Here is a 20139-nt window from a genome sequence, read left to right as displayed (position 1 = left end):
ATTTGTTTTGTTTGGTTTTTAGTTTTTCAAGACAGGGTTTCTCTTATAGCCCTGGCTGTCCTGGAACTCACTCTGTAGTCCAGGTTGGCCTCCAGAGACCCATCACTTGTCTCTGCCTCCCAAGTGCTGGGAAGACATGTGCTGTTGCTGCTACTACCACCTGGCTTAAATATTAGCTTTTAAAATTTTTTCTTTTGAGAGTATTAATTTCTACTCCATAACCATAAAGTTGGCTTTCATATGAACCTGTGTGGTGTGTATTATGCCTTGTTGAGGTTTGTTTTTTTCTTCTTCTTTCATCTTTTAGAAAAGGTCTCATAGCCCAGGCTGACCTCAAGTAAAGAATGATCTTGAACTTTTGATCCAGGGGTTGGGATTACAGGATGGCCCACCATGTCCAGCTTTATTTTGTCTTTAGTTTTAAGATTATATAGTACTATAACTGGCCTCAGACTTCCCATCCTTCTTCCTTAGGATCTTGGGTATGCACCTCAGCACCTGACAGCTGCTGGGCTTACTAAAGACTCTTGATGTAACTCTAAGTAAGCACTCACTGATTGTTGTAGCCATTTTGGAGAAGAGCCCCTGGTGTTCTCCAGGTGCTTTGTTTGTTTTGGGTTTTTGTCTTATTTTTCTTTATAGAGATCAGAACAATTCCCCTACCTGTTGTTTTTGTTGTGCTCAGCTTGGCCTCAAACTTTACGATGTGGCAGAGCATGACTCTGACCCCTTATCCTGTCTCCATCTCTCCAGTCTTGGGATTCCATGTGTGCACTCATTCTTATGCTTCCATGTGTTTTGCTTGAGTGCTTCAGATTAAATAATGTTCCTCTTGCTGAGCTAGGGTTATACTTCATTGGTAAAGCACTTGCCTGCTCTGGCAGGAGTCCTTGAGTTGAGTCTCCAATACCATAATAAATACCCTGCCCTTTTCACCACCTCTTTGGTTATTGTACTAGTCTGAGTTGGTGTGCACACATAACCACTCCAGTCTTCTATTAACTGTGGCATCATCTCACCCTATGGTTTCTAGTGCCCGCCCAGAGCCCTCATGCCATGCACCGCATTTTCATCCCTCACATTTGTCTTTTCTGCACCACTTTGTAGCCTCTTTGTTTTTGCTGTCTCTGAAAACAGTCAAGCCAGGCACCCATCCCTTTTTCCTCTCCTTTTTCTTGTTTCTGAAACACGTTTTTTTGTGTAACAGCCCTGGTTCTCCTGGAACTCGTTTTGTAGACCAGGATGGCCTTGAACTCACATAGATCTGCCTACCTCTGCCTCCCAAGTGCTGAGACTAAAGGTGTGCACCACCCTTCCCAGCCTCAAGTATCCCTTCTCGGGCTTGTGTGTTTACAGGTTTAGTTTTCTATAGTTGGAATGTTTTCTTTTCAACTATCTGTATGTTGATTGGTTGTTTATTTTATTTTGATTAAAAACCACCTCTGGGTTTCTTTTTGTTGTTGAGACAAGGTCTTTGTAATCCAGTCTGGATGTGAACTTCTTGGGATCCCTCTCGTCTCAGCTTCCTAGCTGCTCAGATTACAGATACACTCCTTCAGAAAGGTTTTCATCAGTACCACTGGTCTGTTTAAAACTGCATCTTCCTTTTGTCTTCCTTTTATTCATTTATTTTGTGGTTTTGCGGATCCATGCAGGACCTCATACATGCAAGGCAAGTGTTGTACGTACTGAGCTATATCCCTGGCCCAGCATCTGGTCTTATGTGTGAAGAGCTGCTTTCTTTACTGCTCTGTACATTGTGGGGAGGATGCACAGCACATGCTTGATAAAGAAGTCATTGTCTGTGCAGAATTGTTTGGGACCAGTTTTCTAGATCTGAAGGTTCAGTGATGTTTCTGTGGTACATATAGTGAAAATCAAGTTAACATTTGGGGTCATCAGATTAATATAACATGTGTTTCATAGGCTTCGAGCTTCCCGGGTGCTGATTGTTGGCATGAAAGGACTTGGGGCTGAAATTGCCAAGAATCTTATCCTGGCAGGAGTAAAAGGGCTCACCATGCTGGACCACGAACAGGTATGTGCTGTCTGCTTGCCCTGTCTCCCCTCAAGAGGCAGTGCTGTGAGTGCTGCTGGGCAAATCCATGTTCACTGGCACTGTAGGTGGGAGACGGATGGAGGCTTCCGCAAATATGTAGCCCTCAACTCCTGAGCTGCTGATTCAGAAGGCTTAGAGTGGTTCAGGAATGGGAACATATAGATGTCTGGGTTCAATGTGATAGCACATACCTATAGTCCTCAGGAGATTGAAGCAGGATTATAAATTCAAGTCTAGCTTTTGCTACATAATGAGGCTCCTAAAAAAGTCGCAATGGGGCTGCAGAGATGGCTCATCAGTTAAATGTGCTGACTGCTCTTCCAGAGTTCAAATCCTAGCACTCACATGGCAGCTCACAACTGTTTTTAACTCCAAGATCTGACATTCTCACATAGACATACATGCAGACAAAACACCAATGCACATAAAATAAAGGTATATAAATAAAAAATAGTCAAAATAATTTTGTTGTAGATGGCTCACCATCATTACTTTGAAAAATATTGAATCAGAGAAAAGGTATATAGACTGCATATACAGAGTGGTGAGCATCTAGTGTTAAGCTGTACATCATACAGAGATAGCACAGCAGTGCCTGCCTGGTTCATGTGCAGCTCTCTCTGGCTTGTCTTTCCTTTAGGGTGGAAGTATTTGTTTATACATTTCAAGCTTCACTGACATGTAAATTTTCTAACAATTTTTTGTTGTTTATTTGCTTGCTTTTTGGTCTTTGGAGGCAGGGTCTCACTGTGTAGTGCAGGCTGCCATGGGACTTGGAGTGTAGCCTCAAACTTACAAGACCTTGTCTCAAAAAACTAGAACTTTCTACTGTTATATGAAGAAAGCCATGGGCTTTACTTGTTCTGTGTCACAACTTTTGTTTGTTTGTTAGTTTCTTTTGTGACAGAGTTTCTCTGTAGTTCCTGGCTGCCCTGGAACTTGCTATGTAGACCAATCTGGTCTTGAACGCACAGAGATCTACCTGTCTCCACCTCCTGAGTGCTGGATTAAAGGCAGGCATATATGCTCTTTCGTGCCTGGCAGGGTTGACTATGTAGGATTGGCTGGGAGCTTTCTATGTAGACCAAGCTGACCTCAAACTCACAGAGATCAGCCTGCCATCTGCCTCCACAGTGCTGAGATCAAAAGAATATGCCATGCTGGGCAGTGGTGGTGCACGCCTTTAATCCCAGCACTTGAGAGGCAGAGGCAGGCGGATTTCTGAGTTCGAGGCCAGCCTGGTCTACAGAGTGAGTTCCAGGACAGCCAGAACTACACAGAGAAACCCTGTCTTGAAAAACAAACAAACAAACAAACGAATATGCCATTGATTCTGGCTTTTTTTTTTTTTTCTTTTTGGTTTTTCGAGACAGGCTTTCTCTGTGTAGCCCTGGCTGTCCTAGAACTCACTCTGTAGACCAGGCTGGCCTCCGCCTGCCTATGCCTCCGCCTCCCAAGTGCTGGGATTAAAGGCGTTCGCCACCACTGCCCGGCAATTCTGGCATTTTTATTGCTATTGAGGTAGGATTTCAGTTAGCTCAAGCTAACTGAACAGGTGAAGGTGACTTTGAACTCTCTGATCTTGCCTCTACTTCCCCAGTGCTGTTACTACAGGCATGAGTCACCACACTATTTATAAAGCACTGATGGTCAAACCTAGAGCTGCATTGTTAGACAGATATTATTGCCAACTAGGCTATATCCCCATCTAAAAATTAAGTTAAGTCTAAGAAGGAAAGTGGTATGGTGATACATACCTATAACCCCAGCACTCAGAAAGCAGAGGTAGGAGGATTGCTGCAAGTTCGGATTCATCTTGGGCTACACATCAAAACTCTAATACAGCAAACATTTAGAGAGAGAGAGAGAGAGAGAGAATATGAAAATACATTATCTGTGAGCAAACAGCATAGATGATATTTCTAAGACTACAGTGCCCCCTACAGGCAGGAGCACATCTCGAGGATTAGTACATGTGCCACCAAGCAGTTGTCTGGCTGTGGGGCTCTAGTAGTTCTATTGAATACCAGATACGTGAGGTGGCTCTGATGCCATGTCAGCTCTGATGCCATGTCAGAAGAGTGCTAAGGGCTGCCAAGTGTTGAAAGGCATGGATGGGCTGATTTTCTTTCCCTGCTCACTTGGAGGGCCACAGTACCTTCTTGAGTGTCCTCAACCCCAGCTACACCATAGAGAACCCAGGCAGTGATACAAATACAAAAGCACTCCAGGGTTGGTGTTAGGTATGGTTTATGATGGACTTCCTGAAGCCTAGTGCTACTCCCATCAGATACATTTAACAGTCCATAAATACACTATGCTTTTCCTTCTGCAATTTCCTGAACACTGTTGGAGGCAGAGGTGTAAAATAGTTTGGAAGGCTGTGGAATCATGTGGACTTGGCTATAGTCCCAGCTTCTACAGCTACACAATGGACTTCTCAGACTTTGTTTTCATTTAGATGAGGGTTTTAATGTCTGCCCCTTAGGATTTTTAGTCTATATTCACACATCTTAGAGCACTTCCCGGGGATCTGAAGTCTGCTGTGCCCTGAATAAAAGGGTGCTTACAGTCTGGTTCACATTCTCAAAGCACTATCCAGAAGCCAGTCTGGCTTCCTTAACTCAGATTGTGATATGGAGACTTGAGAGGTTTCCTAGGGTTCTGATCTGAGTTAAGGAGGTGTTTATCAAGTTGAAAGACTTCTTTGGCAAGAGATCTTTTAAGAGGGTCTGCTAGAGCTGAAACTATTCATTAAATAGTTTCAAAGAAAGGGAGAAGGCAACCTGAACAGCCTTGGCCTCTATCACCAGTCAAGATGACCTCCATTATTGAAGTTCATCGCTAATCTAGATCTTCTAGGTGTGTTTGAGTGTATCAGTAATCACTGCAGTAATTGTTGACTCAAGATGTAAGGTTAAGACCATTTTACAAGTGTGCTACATACTGTAGATGAGCCGTGAAAAGGGTCTAAGCAGTTGTAGTGATGAGATGTCAAGAAGTGCACTGGGCCAGGCAGTGGTGGCGCACGCTTTTAGTCCCAGCACTTGGGAGGCAGAGGCAGAGGCAGGGGCAGGTGGATTTCTGAGTTCGAGGCCAGCCTGGTCTACAGAGTGAGTTCCAGGATAGCCAAGGTTATACAGAGAAACCCTGTCTCGAAAAACCAAAAAATAAAATAAATAAATAAATTTAAAAAAAAAGTGCACTGGTGTGAGAAACAGGAGAATCTGTTGGAACATACATGCATGAATTCAAAGCCAAGAAGAGGAACAGAAGATGACTTTCAACTGGGTTTTTTTGTTCTCAGAATTACTTGAGTTCTGAGACCTGTCACCATCTGCTAGATAAGTAAATCGAGGGAGAAGAAGTTAGGTCCTGGTTACTGCAGGCCTCAGTCTTGGTAAGGAGTCCAGGGCCCACACCCTTAGCCAGCTTACTTCAGGGCTACACTCAAGGGCTACATGCAGGCCAGGAATGTGAAGACAGGGTTTTTGGCTTTGGCAATTAATGTATTGTTTGTTTTGGGGTGGGGGGTTGAGACAGGGTTTCTTTGTATAGCCCTGGTTGTCCTGGAACTCTGTAGACCAGGCTGGCCTCGAACTCAGAAATCCACCTGCCTCTGCCTCCCAAATGCTGGGATTAAAGGCGTGTGCCACCACTGCCAGGCCGATTAGTGTTTTGTTAATGACTTATCTCCAGAAGGCAGTAGGTAAGAAAACTCAGGTCTGGTGACTTTAATAGACTGAGGTGGATGACTGGAGGGGTCCCAGTCTGCAGCAAGAGTGACTTTAAAAATGACACCATCTTTTGGTAGAAATTAAAAGTGCCAGTGAGTTGGTTTTGGAACTATGCAGAGTGAAGTCAATGGACCCTGAGATGGAATCTTACACACAGCTTTACTTCACAGGGCCTTATGGAGACTAGAATGTTTTTATCAATGGAAGAAGAGCCAAGATCTGATCTCAGGGTAGTAGCATATTGTGTGGTAGGTGATAATCTGTGGAATGATGAGTATCTATACTGTTTCTTATACACTTAGGCAGTACAGTCAGTGGTGACCCAGGATTTGATTTAACCAGAACAGTCCAGAGCCATTGCCCTTAGTCACAGATTTCTGCCTTGCATTAAGGGAGTGAGATCCCAACAGGATGTGGTAACTCAAAACATGACACTGACAGAGCGCTGCTTGGAAAAAATGCCACCCCTTTTTATTATTAATATTTCAAGACAGGGTTTCTCTTGTAGCTCTGGCTTTCCTGGAACTGGTTCTCTGTAGACCAGGCTGGACTCAAACTCAGAGATCCACCCACCTCTACTCCTGTGTGCTGGGTTTTAAGACATGTGCTACCAACTCCTGACTTGGCTCTTCCTTTTTAAATACTTATTTATTTTATGTATATGAGTACACTGTAGCTGTCTTCAGACACACCAGAAGAGGGCATCAGATGCCATTGCAGGTGGTTGTGAGCCACCATGTGGTTGCTGGGAATTGAATTCAGGACCTCTGGAAGAACAGTCAGTGCTCTTAATCACTGAGCTATCTCTCCAGCCAGACTTGGCACATTTTCTTGATACTAAGAAAGAGTGTGTCCTGCCAGGCAGTGGTGGCGTACACCTTTAATCCCAGCACTTGGGAGGCAGAGGCAGGCGGATTTCTGAGTTTGAGGCCAGCCTGGTCTACAGAGTTGAGTTCTAGGACAGCCAGGACTACACAGAAAAACCCTGTCAAGAGTATGTCTTTTGAATAGTTGGGAGGCAATGGGAGGAGATGACTCAACTTCGCCTGAACCTAATTCTGGTGAATTCATTTGGTAAGTTAGATGTTTTGTGTATGAAATATTTTTGAGTGATATGGATGGATCTACTTGGTAGCCCTGGTCTCTGAGGCTCTGCTGGCATCTACCCTTGATGAAGAAGTCAGTTACTCTGCTTGCTTCCATGCCCCCACAGGGTAGGGAGGGGTTCTTCCCATTCAGGGAAGGAAGGAAGGAAGGTCCTGTGTCCTAGGGAAGGACTTTACTACTGAATTAATAGTCGATTGTTTTACTAAGTAAAATGTAAGTAGAGGAAATCTTAAACTTTGCTTGGAGAGTTTCCCTTGTAAACACAAGAGGGTGCTCTTTAACCATCAATGGCCAGTTTTAAAAAGTTAACTGCAGTGATTACAGCCTCAGAAGGAAGAACAGTCAGCTGGGTTTCTATTGCTGTGATAAATACTATGACCAAAAGCAGCTCAGAAAGAAAACACTTTATTTAAGCTTGCAACTTTCAGGTTACCTCATGACTGAGGGACGTTAGGGCAGAAATGTGGAGGTAAGGATGGAAACAGTCACGGGGAACAGTGCTTACTGGTGTGCTTAGCTTCCGGTCTCACGGAGACAATCAGGGACACCCCTACCTGTAGTGAATTGGGCCCTCCTACAGCGACCATCAATCAAGAAAACACCCCCCCACACACCTTGCCTGTGAGCAATCTGCTTGAAGGCATTCTCTCATTTTGAGTTTCCTCTTTCCGAATAATTTTAGCTTGATAAGTTGGCCAAAAACTCCCCTCCCCAAAAACCAAAAAAACTAACACATCACTAATTATATCTTTTCCTTTCTGATTTGTCCCCAATAAGATACTAAACAGTCTTTTTTTTTTTTTTTAAATTCAAGCACTTTAACAGTTCAGTCTCTTTAAACATTAAGAAATAACCAAGTCTCTTAATTAACTGTGTGCTCCTGCAAAATTTTAAAAAGAAAGAAAGAAAGTTAAGTGCTTCCTTACTCTTAAGAGGGAAAAACCTGAGCTCAGTCAAAGTCCAACAGCGCAAACCTTGGTGTCAGACGCCTGTGACGCAGGATCTTCTGGTCTCCAAAGAGCCTGAGGAGCACCATTCCACAGCTGCTTCTGTCTTTGGTACTAGCATCTCCAAGTGCTGGCATCTCTGTGGCAACTGGGCTGCATCTTCACCACAGGCCTCTTTTGGGCTCTCTTCAGGCACTCTGACCCTGCAGTACCTCAGCTGCTATCATAAGGTAGGTCTAGGCCCTGTCTGGACCACAGCTGTGTGCTGACCCTGAGCAAACATTTCCCAACAAGATTGGCCTCAGTGATGCTGGCTGACCTCTTGCTTTGTTTTGTTTGAGACAGGGTTTGTCTGTGTCCTTGGCTGTTCTAGAACTAAGCAGACTCTAACTCAGATCATTTCTGTCTCTCAAGTACCAGGATTAAAGACATGCATTGCTACATCCAGCTGCCTGTTTCCTTCTTAATTACAGTTGAGTCTTCAGCTCCACTGTGGTTGCTGGGGATTGAACTCAGGACCTCTGGAAGAGTAGTCAGTGCTCTTAACCACTGAGCTATTTCTTCAGCCCTGTCTGAGAGTTTCTATTGCCTTGATAAAACACTTGACAAAAAGCAGTTTGGTGAGGAAAGGGTTGGTTTGTTTGCCTTACGTGTCCCAAGTCCGTTGAGGGGAACAAAGGCAGGAACTGAAGTAGAAGCCATAGAAATGTGCTGCTTACTGGCTGGCTCCTCCTGGCTTGCTCGGTTTACTTTCTTTCATACCAGGACCACCTGCCCTGGGATGGACTGGACCCTTCCACATCAATCATTAATCAAGAAAATGCACTACAGACTTGCCCACTGGCCAGTCTGATAGAGGCAGTTTCTCAACTGAGGTTTCCTCTTTTCTAGAAGAATTAAGGAGAATTTTTTCCTAGGTATCTCCAGAAGACCCTGGAGCTCAGTTCTTGATTCGGACTGGGTCTGTGGGGCGAAATAGGGCCGAGGCCTCTTTGGAACGAGCCCAGAATCTCAACCCCATGGTGGATGTAAAGGCAGACACTGAGGATATAGAGAAGAAGCCAGAGTCCTTCTTCACAAAGTTTGATGCGGTAAGTTTGTTGGTATTAAGCCTGTTGGGAGAGTCAAGCAAGTTGAAGTAGTAGTGGAAAGCTCCGTGTGGATTCATACTCTAACCTAGTGCTTAGGAACCAAGGCGGGAAGGAGGACTGCTCCAAGCTGAGGCCAAACATCTTGTTGGTATCAGGCTCCAAACCCAGTAACATCACATCTAGGCGACCCCCACACCGTTGCCAAGGCAACCGCTATACGCTCTCAGACTCCACCTGGCTACCTCACCTTTACCTGGGAGCTACTACGTCACTGCTCATGTAAAACAGGCAGGACCCCCTGACCTCACTCTCTTCTTCCATCTTCTTCCCTCCACCTTTGCCTTATCTCCTGAATAAGCCTCCCCTCCCCCCTCGCCCCCCTTGGAACTGTGTGGTCTGGAGTGGTCTGTTTGCTGCGGTCGGACGTCTGAGCTAACAACTTAACAGGACTGCCTAACAATATTAATTGTGGGTGTACAAGAGATTTCAAATCACACACACTGAACTTTTCTCCCATGTGTGTTTATAGACTGTTCTCTTCTATAGGCTTGACACATTGTGTAAATGTTTCTAAGTAGGTCCAGTCTTTTAGACCTATTGTGGTTGTTTGTAAGGTGCCTGCTGTCTTCTCTGTCTGGGCTTCTGTTATCCGAGACTAGGTTTCAGCATTAGCGTTTATCTTTCTTCAGAATCTTTGCCCGTGTGTTCTGAAAATTTAAGTTGTTGATTAATTTTGTTGCCAGCTGCACGTAATTTGATAGAAATATCAAGCTATAGCCTATGTTTTGTGTTAAGGAAGGAAGCAAGCAAACATACCTGGTCAAGAGATCAAGACTGAGTTTGAGGCCAGTCTGGGCTACCTGAGGCTGTCTTATTTTGTTGGTTTTTGTTTTAAGACAGTTTCTCTGTAGTCTTGGCATCCTGGAACTTGCTCTGTAGACCAGGTTGGCCTTTGAACTTGAAGATTTGCATGGTTTGCCTCCTGAATGCTGCAATTAAAGGTGTGCACCACCACCTCCTTGCTTTGTCTTAAAAAACAGAGATAACTAATAACCAGCACATCTGCTCTCAATGTGTCTGTGCCTTTGTTTTACACAATCACTTTGGCTATGGAATTGACAGTGATACACCAAATGAGGCATATCTAACTAACCTCATCTGTTCTCAATTCTGTGTCAGTGTCCGTTAGGTTTTCTTGTTTGTTTTTCAGGCAGGATCTCTCTACAGATCTCTAGAGTCCTGAAACTCACTATTGTAGACCAGGCTGCTTTGGAATCTTGGGAGACAGGCAGAGATTTTATTTTCCCTTTCCTTGCCTCTCTAGTGCAGAGATTTTTGTTTTTTGTTTTTTGAGACAGGGTTTCTCTGTGTAGCCCTGGCTGTCCTGGAACTCACTCTGTAGACCAGGCTGGCCTCATCAAACTCAGAAATCCACCTGCCTCTGCCTCCGCCTCCCAAGTGGTGGGATTAAAGGCACTTAATTCCACCACTGCCCTGCTAGTGCAGAGATTTAAAGGCTTGTGCTGCCACATCTGGCTGACTTCAGCCTCTTAAGACAGGGTTCCCTGTACCCTGGGAAAGCTTGAGCGATCTTGGACAAATAGTTAAAAAAAATTAAAGTGTGTGTGTGTGTGTGTGTGTGTGTGTGTGAGTATATACTCAAACATGACCTTTTGGTCAGTTAAAAAACTGGCTTTTCTTGTCACCAGAACTTGCTTGATTTGTAGTTTAGATTACCTTGATAGCTTGTCTTCATAAGAACTATTAAGTGTAGTTTATATGCTCATGGATTAAGGGAACAGATTGTCTTGAGTGGTTTTACTGTCCAGCTAAATTCTTCTCTTAGGTGTCAGAAGTGGTCATCATATCATGTATATTTTCTACACCCCAAAACCTGCAACTTCTCTTGTCTTTTACTCACAGCACCCAAAGAACCTGTTGTTCCTGTTGAAACTGGTCTTAAGCCTGCCAGAGAGCCAGTTAATTTAAAATTTATGTAGACACCAGGGCAGTGATTCACAGTTTGCAGCTCTTACCAGTCAGTTCCTGTCTCCCTTCAGGTGTGCCTGACTTGCTGCTCCAGAGATGTCATCATTAAAGTCGACCAGATCTGTCACAGAAACAGCATCAAGTTCTTCACAGGAGATGTCTTTGGGTACCATGGGTACACCTTTGCAAATCTTGGAGAGCATGAATTTGTAGAGTAAGTGCTGGGAGGAGAGGCTGAAGGGAGCATTTCCACAGTTGAGTAGTAGTTATGGTAGCAAAGGAACTGCCTCAATGAAGTAGCTTACTTTACTATAATATAATACTTCAGAACATTCTGAAACAAGAGATTAACACATTATGAAGTAGAGTTATTTTGTGGATTCACATTTTTGTCGGTGTCTTCCCCCCCCCCCCAAGGCATGGCTTCTTTGTTTGGCTGTCCTGGAACTCTGTGGGCCAGGCTAACTTCCAGCTCAGAGATCCACCTACCTCTGCCTACCTAGTGGTAGGATCAAAGGCATGTGCTGCCATGCCTGCCTAGCTTGTGGGTTCAGAATTTTAGGAGACATGTAGACCCCATTTTTGAAAGCAGTGATGTCATCTGAAGCCCAAAGCATGCAATGTTGTGGACAAACTGCATCGTGTGGGTGTCCCAACTCCTGAACTTGAGGGTTGGAACTCACATGCTGTCCAGGGAAAGTGTGCTTGGGTTTTAAACACTTGTTCCTTAGCTTGTGCTTGCATGTTGAGAGATAAAGATGGAGTACCTGCTAGTTGAATGGGTTGTCCTTTGGGCACGTTCAGCCTGCCTTGGAAAAGCTCCAAGGTTCAGAGCCTACTATGGAGCAGACAGACCTTATCCCTCGTTTTGAACATGAAGCTGTAGAGCTTAATAATTCTCACATGACACAACCTGCAGTGTTTTTATTTACAACTTTCAAGAGAAAGATGGCAGACGGTAGAGTATTTATAAAACTGTATGAGCTGGGTATTTGGCTACCCTTCATTATATTTTTACTTTCTTGCTCACTCTCTCATCTCAATCTCTCAAATAGCATCTAAAGCCTGCCTTGCCAATGAGGGCACAATGTTGGGCACAGCTTCCTCCTAAACAGTGTTCTCATTGTTCAGCCCCTCCAGCAAGTCATTGGTATTTCTCAGGCCCACAAGTTTCTTGGCTGGTGCACACCTTTAATCCCAGCACCTGGGGAGCAGAGGCAGGTGGATCTCTGAGTTCTAGGCCAGCCTGGTCTATAGAGTGAATTCCAGGACAGCCAGGACTACACAGAGAAACCCTGTCTCAAACACGAGTTGGGGTGGGGGCTAACAACCTTTGAAAGGGGCAAACATGTTCTCACCATCTCCTACCCTAGCCACCCAGAAGCTTTAGAAAGGTCTGGTCCTAGGACTGTAATGAATCGAACAGTTATAACAGAAGCAGGCTGGGCTACTGTAACATGAGAACAGTTATAACATATAACATATAACATGAGAACAGTTATAACAGAAGCAGGCTGGGCTACTGTAACATGAGATTTCCACAGCAGGGGGAGGAATTAGGTTTGGCTCTTTAGTTCTTGATTCCTTAAGAATGTTTGCAAAGCAGTCTCTCTGGCTTATGGGAGCATGCTTATGCTGGCAGTTTGTTTATGCCGTTGTCTTCCCATAATCACATCAGGGACAGCTAGTCTTAAGAATTCTTACCTGATTTATCAGATCTCTCCAGTGGCCAAGGTGAGATTTGAGCTCAGGTCTCATTGATTCCAAAACCTTTTTGCTCTTTTTTTTTTGTTTATATATTTGTTTTGTTTATCAAGGCAGGGTTTCTTTGTGTAGCCTTGGCTATCTAGACTCTGTAGACCAGGCTGGGTTCAAACTCAGCTTTTTGCTCATTAGATGTAGGTATCCTGTGAGTTGATAAACATTTTCTAAAATTTACATTCCAGTGATGTAACTTTCAAACTTGGCTTCCTCCCATTGTCTGTCTCTAGAGAAAAAACCAAAGTTGCCAAAGTCAGCCAAGGAGTGGAAGATGGACCTGATGCCAAGAGAGCAAAGCTTGATTCATCAGAGACAACCATGGTCAAAAAGGTAAGTGAGAGAACTGAGGTCAGAAACCCTCGGACCTTATGGGGAGGGCCTTTCATAACTGCAAATGAGGTAAGCCTGACAGTGGGTGAGCATTCAGTAGGGCTTGGCTACTGCTGATTCCAGCCAGCTCTTCCCTTCCAAGAAAATGGGTTTATATTCCAAATGAGATTTTTCTAGAAAATTAAAAATCCTTTACAATTCTGGCAGCCTTTTCAAATGATTTAAGTACTGTTCTGGTGCATGGCTGTGGTGGCCAGATGACAAGCTTATTTAACCGGTTTGGCATAAAAGGCATCAGTTTTGATCCTCTAGTGTCAGACTGGAGCAGAAGTAGTTACTTTTCCCTCTCTTATCTGTTGTGACCTTTACTCTTCCTCAACGCTTTGCCTCAACACTTTTGGGGCTAAGTGCTCTGGTCAAGAGAGAGACAGTGGAGCTGCAGGGGCAGGAGACTCTCGAAGAATGGAGACAAGACAGGGTGTGATCAAGTCTCTCCTATTGAAGGGAATTCTGAGGTATTTATATACACACGCAGGAGAACACAGGTGAAAACACTTTACCACGTGCACCATACAGCTGGGGTCACTAAACAGCAAAACAAGCTATGTGGGATAAACAATATATTTATCAGAGTGTGCTTCAGCTGCTATAGGCTTTTGACAACCAAGTCTTTCATCAGGGTATATGGTTCCAGATGGCTGCAAAGTTGATCTAGCCGCTTTCTGCTAAAGTCGGCTCCCAACACTTATCACCTACTCCCCTTCAATCATTTTCTTCTACATTGGTATACAGTTCAGTAAGGTCCTAACTGTGCAGGAGCCAGTTTACATTTACCCCACCCCCCAGATTGGGTTTCTCTGTGTAGCTCTTCACTTTTTCTTTTACCCTTTATGTATATGGGTGATTTACCTTTATATATATGTGTGTGCCGTGTGACAGTGACCTATGAGGCTGGAAGAGGGTGTTAGACCTTTCTGAGACTGGTGTTACAGACGGTTGTGAGCCACAACGTGACTTGAGATGCTCAGTTAATAGTGTTTACTGTACAAGGGTGGTGATGAGCAAGTTCATCCCCAGAACTCCTGGCAGCTCATGCCCATGTGTAAGCCAGTGCCAGGGAGGTGGGGACAAGCAGATTCCTGAGTCTTGCTGATTGGTCATTGTAGTGAGTACCAGGTTCAGTAATAGATCCTGTCTCAGAAAGGTGAAGAGTTGGGCTGGAGCTCTCTGTTGTAGAGGAGGATCTGGGTACTCCCTGTGACACATAAACCCAGCATGGTGACTCATGCCGTATAATCCCAGCATTTAGGAAGTTGAGACTGAGGACCTATTTGCTCCAGTTCTAGGTTTGCCTGGGCTTTGTGAGACTTTGTCTCAAAACAAGCAGAAAAGTCTTTAATATATGTATAGTAATTGCTGGTGTTGTGTGTGGGTTTTCTTTTTCTTGGTTTTTTTCCCCCCCAGTATTGGGTGTAGAACCTGGGGACTTGGCCATGTGTTGGGTTTAATGCAGTGTTTAATCTCATTTTAGAGAAATCAGTTAGGAAAGCGGTCAGAAAGCAATGGTTTCTTTAGCTGGTGTTAGACAAGAGAATCTTAATCTTGCACTGGTAAAAACAATTTGAAGTAGCTTGTATTGGTTTTGTTAATCTGAGAAATGATGGGACCAATCCCATATTTATTCTTTGCCTTGTAGATTTAAATGTTGAGAAAGGAAAGCAGCTGATTGGAACATCCATGTAAAGTTGCGTTGAGCATTGGAGCTTCTGTGCAGGATCCACAGCACTGGGAGGAAGTTTTCCTGCAAGGCAGAACTGTGCATTTTGTGTCCCTTACTTCTCTGTGTGTGTTGGGGTAGCTTTATCTGTCTGTGAGCCTGCTGCAGAGGATTATCAAGCCCTAATTCTAGTGTCTATTCACAGGACTGTAATTACCCAGAGTGAACATTGGAGTTTGGGCCAGACCTGGAGTCTTTTCTTTCTGAGGCCCACTCAGGCTTTCTCTGCATGGCTGCTTGAGTCTGGTGGGGAGAGAAGTTGTTAACAAATGGAGGAGCACAGAAGGAGCTTTGTGGGCGGCTCTGTCAGTTTATAAATCACACCCTCTTACAAGTGTGACACTTGGCCCTGGCCTGAAGGGTTTTATGGCTTAAGGGCCTTCTCTGATTGAGGCCCACATTTTGCATTCAAATGGAAAAAGCCCTTGCTTTGTTAGCCATTCACAGCTGGAAGTTTCCCTGAAGTCACTTCTGATGATGCCCACTAGGGTGGATATGGAAGCTTCATTTGGGAGCCACTTTTCTCTCACTATGAAGAGAATGTGGGGACCCCGGGCCAGTACTTGGCAGCCTTGATGTGCCATTTCTGAGTGCTCTGCTCTCTGCCGGCACTTTGCCCTTTGTGCGGTATCTTCCTTACAGAGGGCAGAAATTGAAGATATCAAAATATTCCCCAGCTGGCATTCTTAGTCAGCTGTTACAATGGGCCTGTTGAGCCTGCAGCACATTCCATCTGACAATCCCCTGGATTCCAGACCTTGGCTTTGTCTCACAAGAACACAGGGCAAGGACAGGGTGTGGCAGTGTTTGGCCTGTGGCTTTGCCACCTGGTAGTAACAACTTCTCTATTTGGGCAGAGAGGGCCTTGGGATTTTATTTTACTTATTTATAATTTTTTGAGTGTGTCTGTCACTCCTGGCTGGCCTGGAACTCAGAATGTTGACCAGGTTCACCCAGATCTTCCTGCCACCAGATGAAGTGGCCCTGGGGTGTTGAAGTTTTGTCTAGTTAAGTTCCTTCACCCGGATTTTAAGGTTTCCTAAATTGTACAGAATAAATAGTTGGGCTCTACTCAGATTGCAAGATGGGGTGAGGGAAGCAGCTACTTCCTGTTTCCTGTGAAAGGTGTCTGTCAGAGTCCCCCCCTCTCCTCCCACTTGTCCTGGGTTCAATCAAATGTTGTAAAACCACTTTGGGTTCAAGGTACACGGTGTGCTCCTAAATTAGAAACTTCAGAAAACAAAGAGGAAAAACAGAGCTTGTGGTTTTCACACATCTAGGAAGTTGGGCCTTTTTAACACACATGTGCCTATGATAAATAGGGCAGTAGGAAAGGCCTAACTGGAGGCAGCTGGCACTTGGGCTTGTTAGCATCTTTTTGGTACTTTGCTTTTAAATTTCATGTGTTTACTTTGTGTGTGTCTGTGTCTGGGGCCTGTTCAGTATTGTAGGCAAGTCTTTTACCACTGAGCTACAGCTCCATCTTCCCTTAAGATTTTAGTCCCTGGGCTGCTTAGATGGATGGGTAAAGGGACTTGTCACCCAACCACATCATCTAAGTTGGTACTTCAGGACACACGTAGTGGGAGGAGAGAGTCAACTCCTACAAATTGGCCTCTGACCAATGTGTGCACACACAATAAATGAATAAATAAATGTGCCTTTAAAATACTTGATTTGGGGGCTGGAGAGATGGCTTAGTGGTTAAGAGCACTGACTATCTTCCAGAGGTCCTGAGTTCAATTCCCGGCAACCACGTGGTGAACTTAGAACCATCTGCAATGGGGGCTGATGCCGTCTTCCGGTGTGTCTGAAGAGAGCAATGGTGTACTCACATAAAATAAAAAAAAAAAATCATTAAAATGATTAGGAAAGTTTTGTTTATTGCCATCTTCTTAGGCCAGTGCTTAGCACAGTCATAGTTAGAAAGTACCGTTCAGTGTAATGACAGTGTAATGCAGCAGGAAAGGACAGCCTTGAAGGAGATCTTTGACATTCAAACCTAGGTCGTGGAATTAACTGTGGGATGAACTAAATGACTTAGCCCTGCAGCACATTAGTTTTCGTAAATCAGTTACTTGACCTGAGAGAACAGAATTCCAAAGATAAACTTCCTCAGAAACAGAAGTGACTTACTGAATTGTCAAGACAGGGTCCTCACAGACGAGTGAGGCTTATGGCCCTCCTAGGTATCAAGATTGCTTGGTTTAGAGCTGCTGTTGCCAACTTTTTTGGGTGTCGAATGACTGACTTTTCATGGGATCACTGTTGAAAAAACGCAGATATTTACATTATGATTCATAATAGTAGCCAAATTATAGTTCAGAAGTAGCAATGAAAGTAGTTATGTGTGCACACCTTTAATCTCAGCACTGGGGAAGCAGAGGCAGGCAGATCTCTTGAGTTCAGCGACAGCCTGGTCTACAGAGCTGAGTTCTGGGTCAGTTAAGGCTCCTCAGAGAAACCCTGTCTTGAAAACAAACAAGAAGGGAAGGAAAGGAAGGAAGGAAGGAGAGGGAGGGAAAAAAGAAAAAATAATTTTATGGTTGGGGGTCAAATATGAGGACGGGTTGCAGCATTAGGAAGGTGAAGAACTACTGGTTTAGAGACATGAAATGTACTGTTGTCTATGAAGTGTTTGGTGAGAGACTGGTGTCAGGTTTTCCAGGGAAGATAATTAGCTGAGATGGGGAGTGATGTCTTGCTTTATGGGGAAATTTTTTCAGTTCCAACGACACGAACACAGAGGACGACCCCTCCTCATCAAGTGTGTGTGTGTGTGTGTGTGTCTCTTTGCCTGTGTGTGTTTCCAGCCATCCATTCCTTCCCTTCATCTCTTTTTTTCCTCTCTTTATGACTGAAAAACGGTAGCCCCTCTGGGTTTAAACTCAGTCTGTAGCCCAAAGAAGCCTTGTGTTTTCAGTCTTTAATGCTTCAGAATGCTGAGTCCAAGGTTTACTGTTGGCACTGTATCTGATACATGTGTAAATATGCATGTAACTGTTTATTTCATGTACAGAAATACGTCACATCCTTGAAGGTTAACAGGAATAATAAAATTAAGACATCCATGTTCTCAGTGCTGGCCGCCTTTTATTCTCTGCTTTATTTTACTCCTAAACAGGTGACTCTGGGGCTCTTGGGATGTGTGAGTAGATTAAAAAGGCACCCAAAAGGTCAGACCACACTCATGCTTACTTGCCTTTGATTTAATCATGTTTGTAAATCTAAAGAACTCAGATTTTGGGGACTGGAGAGAGAGGGCTCAGCATTTGAGAGCACATGTTGCTCTTGAAAGGACCCCAGTTCCAGGGGATCCAGCAGCTGTGTATGTAGTCCATAACATTCATATACCCACCTACAGGAAATGGTTTGGTTTTAGTCGCTCTCTAAAAAAAAAAAAAAAAAAAAAAGATGGACTTTCTGTACAAGAGTTTAAGCATAACTAAGAGTCTTAGCTAGCACCGTACATACTACCAAATTAAAGAAGCACACGTTTGACGAGGCGTGGCTGAGCCTTTCTGCTCCTTGTCAGTGTAAATAATGGTTATCTGCAGTTGGTTCTTGTTCCCACCTCTTGTCTGTGTGCCTTATCTGTAGTCTTGCTTCCCATGTCTCTTCACTACTTAAGAACTGGTTTCCTGTTGCATGTGTGCTGCCACCTGCTATGTGAGAGAAGCATTATGTTGGTGGGGCCATCTGTTTGTGGAGCTTTGCTGTCCTTTGTGGTAGTTACTAGATGCATATGGCTATTTAATATTAAATACAGTATAAAAACAACAACTCTAGCGCTCAGTAAGCACCTGTAGCTGCTGGCATGGGAGTTGCACACCATGTATTCATGGCTACACCATCATAACCAGCCCTCTTGGACAGTACAGCAGGGCTTCCTTCTTACTGTTTACATATCTGTGCTGTTGATGGCATTCAGGTGTGTAAACTTACCCTGTTAGAACTGCTGTGCTAAGCATTCTGTTTGTGCATGTGAGATTGTATATAATCTACTTGGGCAATTGTGTTCTTTTCTATAGGGTAAAATTAGGATGAGGGTATCTTCACTTTTTCCAGATTTTGTTGTTACTCTCAAGAATTTTTGCCAATTTACATTCCATGGCTAGTAGCATGTAATAGTGCTGTTAAGTAAAAATTATTCGACTTATGGTTGTCATTTGGTTGAGTACTTTTTTTCTTTTCAGATAGGTTCTCAAAATATATAGCTCTGGCTGATCCAGGAAGTAGCTTTATAGCCTAGGGTATAAAGTTGTCATTCTCCTGCCTCTGCCTCCCACATTCTGGAATTGTAAATAAGTATGCACCAGCATGATGGGCACTTTTTTTTTTTTTTTTTAAATTAAAAAATTGCCATTAGATGCTAGTGGCACATGCCTTTACTCCCAGTATGCAGGAGGCAGAAGACAAATACCTTGAGTCAAGGCCAGCCTGGTCTACAGGGTGAGGTCCAGGACAGCCATGGTTGGTTACACAGAGAAACAATGTCTCCCCTTTATTTTACATGTATGGGTATTTTGCCTGCATGAATGTGTGTATGTACCTCATGCATGTAGGGTTTTTTGTTTTGTTGGATTTTTTTGTTTCTGTTTTGCACAAACCTGACTTATTACTTAGTTTTTAAAACTTTCATGTTCTTTTATTTTGTTGTTGTTTTTTGGTTTTTGGGTTTTTTTTTGTTTTTTTTTTGTTTTTTTGGTTTTTCCAGACAGGGTTTCTCTGTGTATCCCTGCCTGTCCTGGAACTCACTCTGTAGACCAGGCTGGTCTCGAACTCAGAAATCCACCTGCCTCTGCCTCCCAAGTGCTGGGATTAAAGGTGTGTGCCACCACCGCCCGGCCTTTTTTCTTTTTTTATTGGATATTTTATTTATTTACATTTCAGAAGTTGTCCCCTTTCCACATTCACCCCCCCCCCCAAGCTCCCTATCCCATTCCTCCTCCTTTTTGCTTTTATACCATTTTAATTACATGCAAGTATTAAGGTCAGTTCTAGGTTGAGGAACTAGCAATACAATAGATGCAAATAGTCAAGGAACAAGCAAGATAATAAATCCAGATAGTCAAAGAACAAGCAAGGCAATAAACAAATTTCTGGCTTATCAGGATGACCAAAATATCTGAGCCTACTTCCCTGTCCTAGCCCAAAGTCATTTTCATGCCTGAATGCATGTAGTTTTTATGGAAGGCCAGAAGAGGGGTCAGATTCCCTGGGACTGGAGTTACAGATGGTAGCAAGCTGCTCTATGGATGCTGAGAATCAAACCCAGGTCTGATGTAAGAGCAGCCAGGACTATTTACCACTGAGCCGGCTCTAGCCTCTGAGAGGTTGC

At 43.9% G+C, this 20139-nt stretch overlaps 1 protein-coding gene across 1 annotated transcript in view; it reads left to right on the top strand.

The window, feature by feature from the left end:
- Sae1 (SUMO1 activating enzyme subunit 1) overlaps window positions 1-20139 on the top strand; it is a 58296-nt gene that overhangs the window by 6365 nt on the left and 31792 nt on the right. The window contains exons 2-5 of the mRNA XM_076927351.1: window positions 1927-2038; window positions 8768-8941; window positions 11002-11144; window positions 12922-13021. Coding sequence (XP_076783466.1) covers window positions 1927-2038; window positions 8768-8941; window positions 11002-11144; window positions 12922-13021 — 529 coding nt within the window. The remainder of the gene's footprint in view (window positions 1-1926; window positions 2039-8767; window positions 8942-11001; window positions 11145-12921; window positions 13022-20139) is intronic.

Source organism: Arvicanthis niloticus, chromosome 29 (genome assembly GCF_011762505.2).
Source record: "Arvicanthis niloticus isolate mArvNil1 chromosome 29, mArvNil1.pat.X, whole genome shotgun sequence".
NCBI lineage: Eukaryota > Metazoa > Chordata > Mammalia > Rodentia > Muridae > Arvicanthis > Arvicanthis niloticus.
The sequence above is the reverse complement of the archived record's forward strand: the minus strand, read 5'-3'. Positions and strand labels throughout refer to the sequence as shown.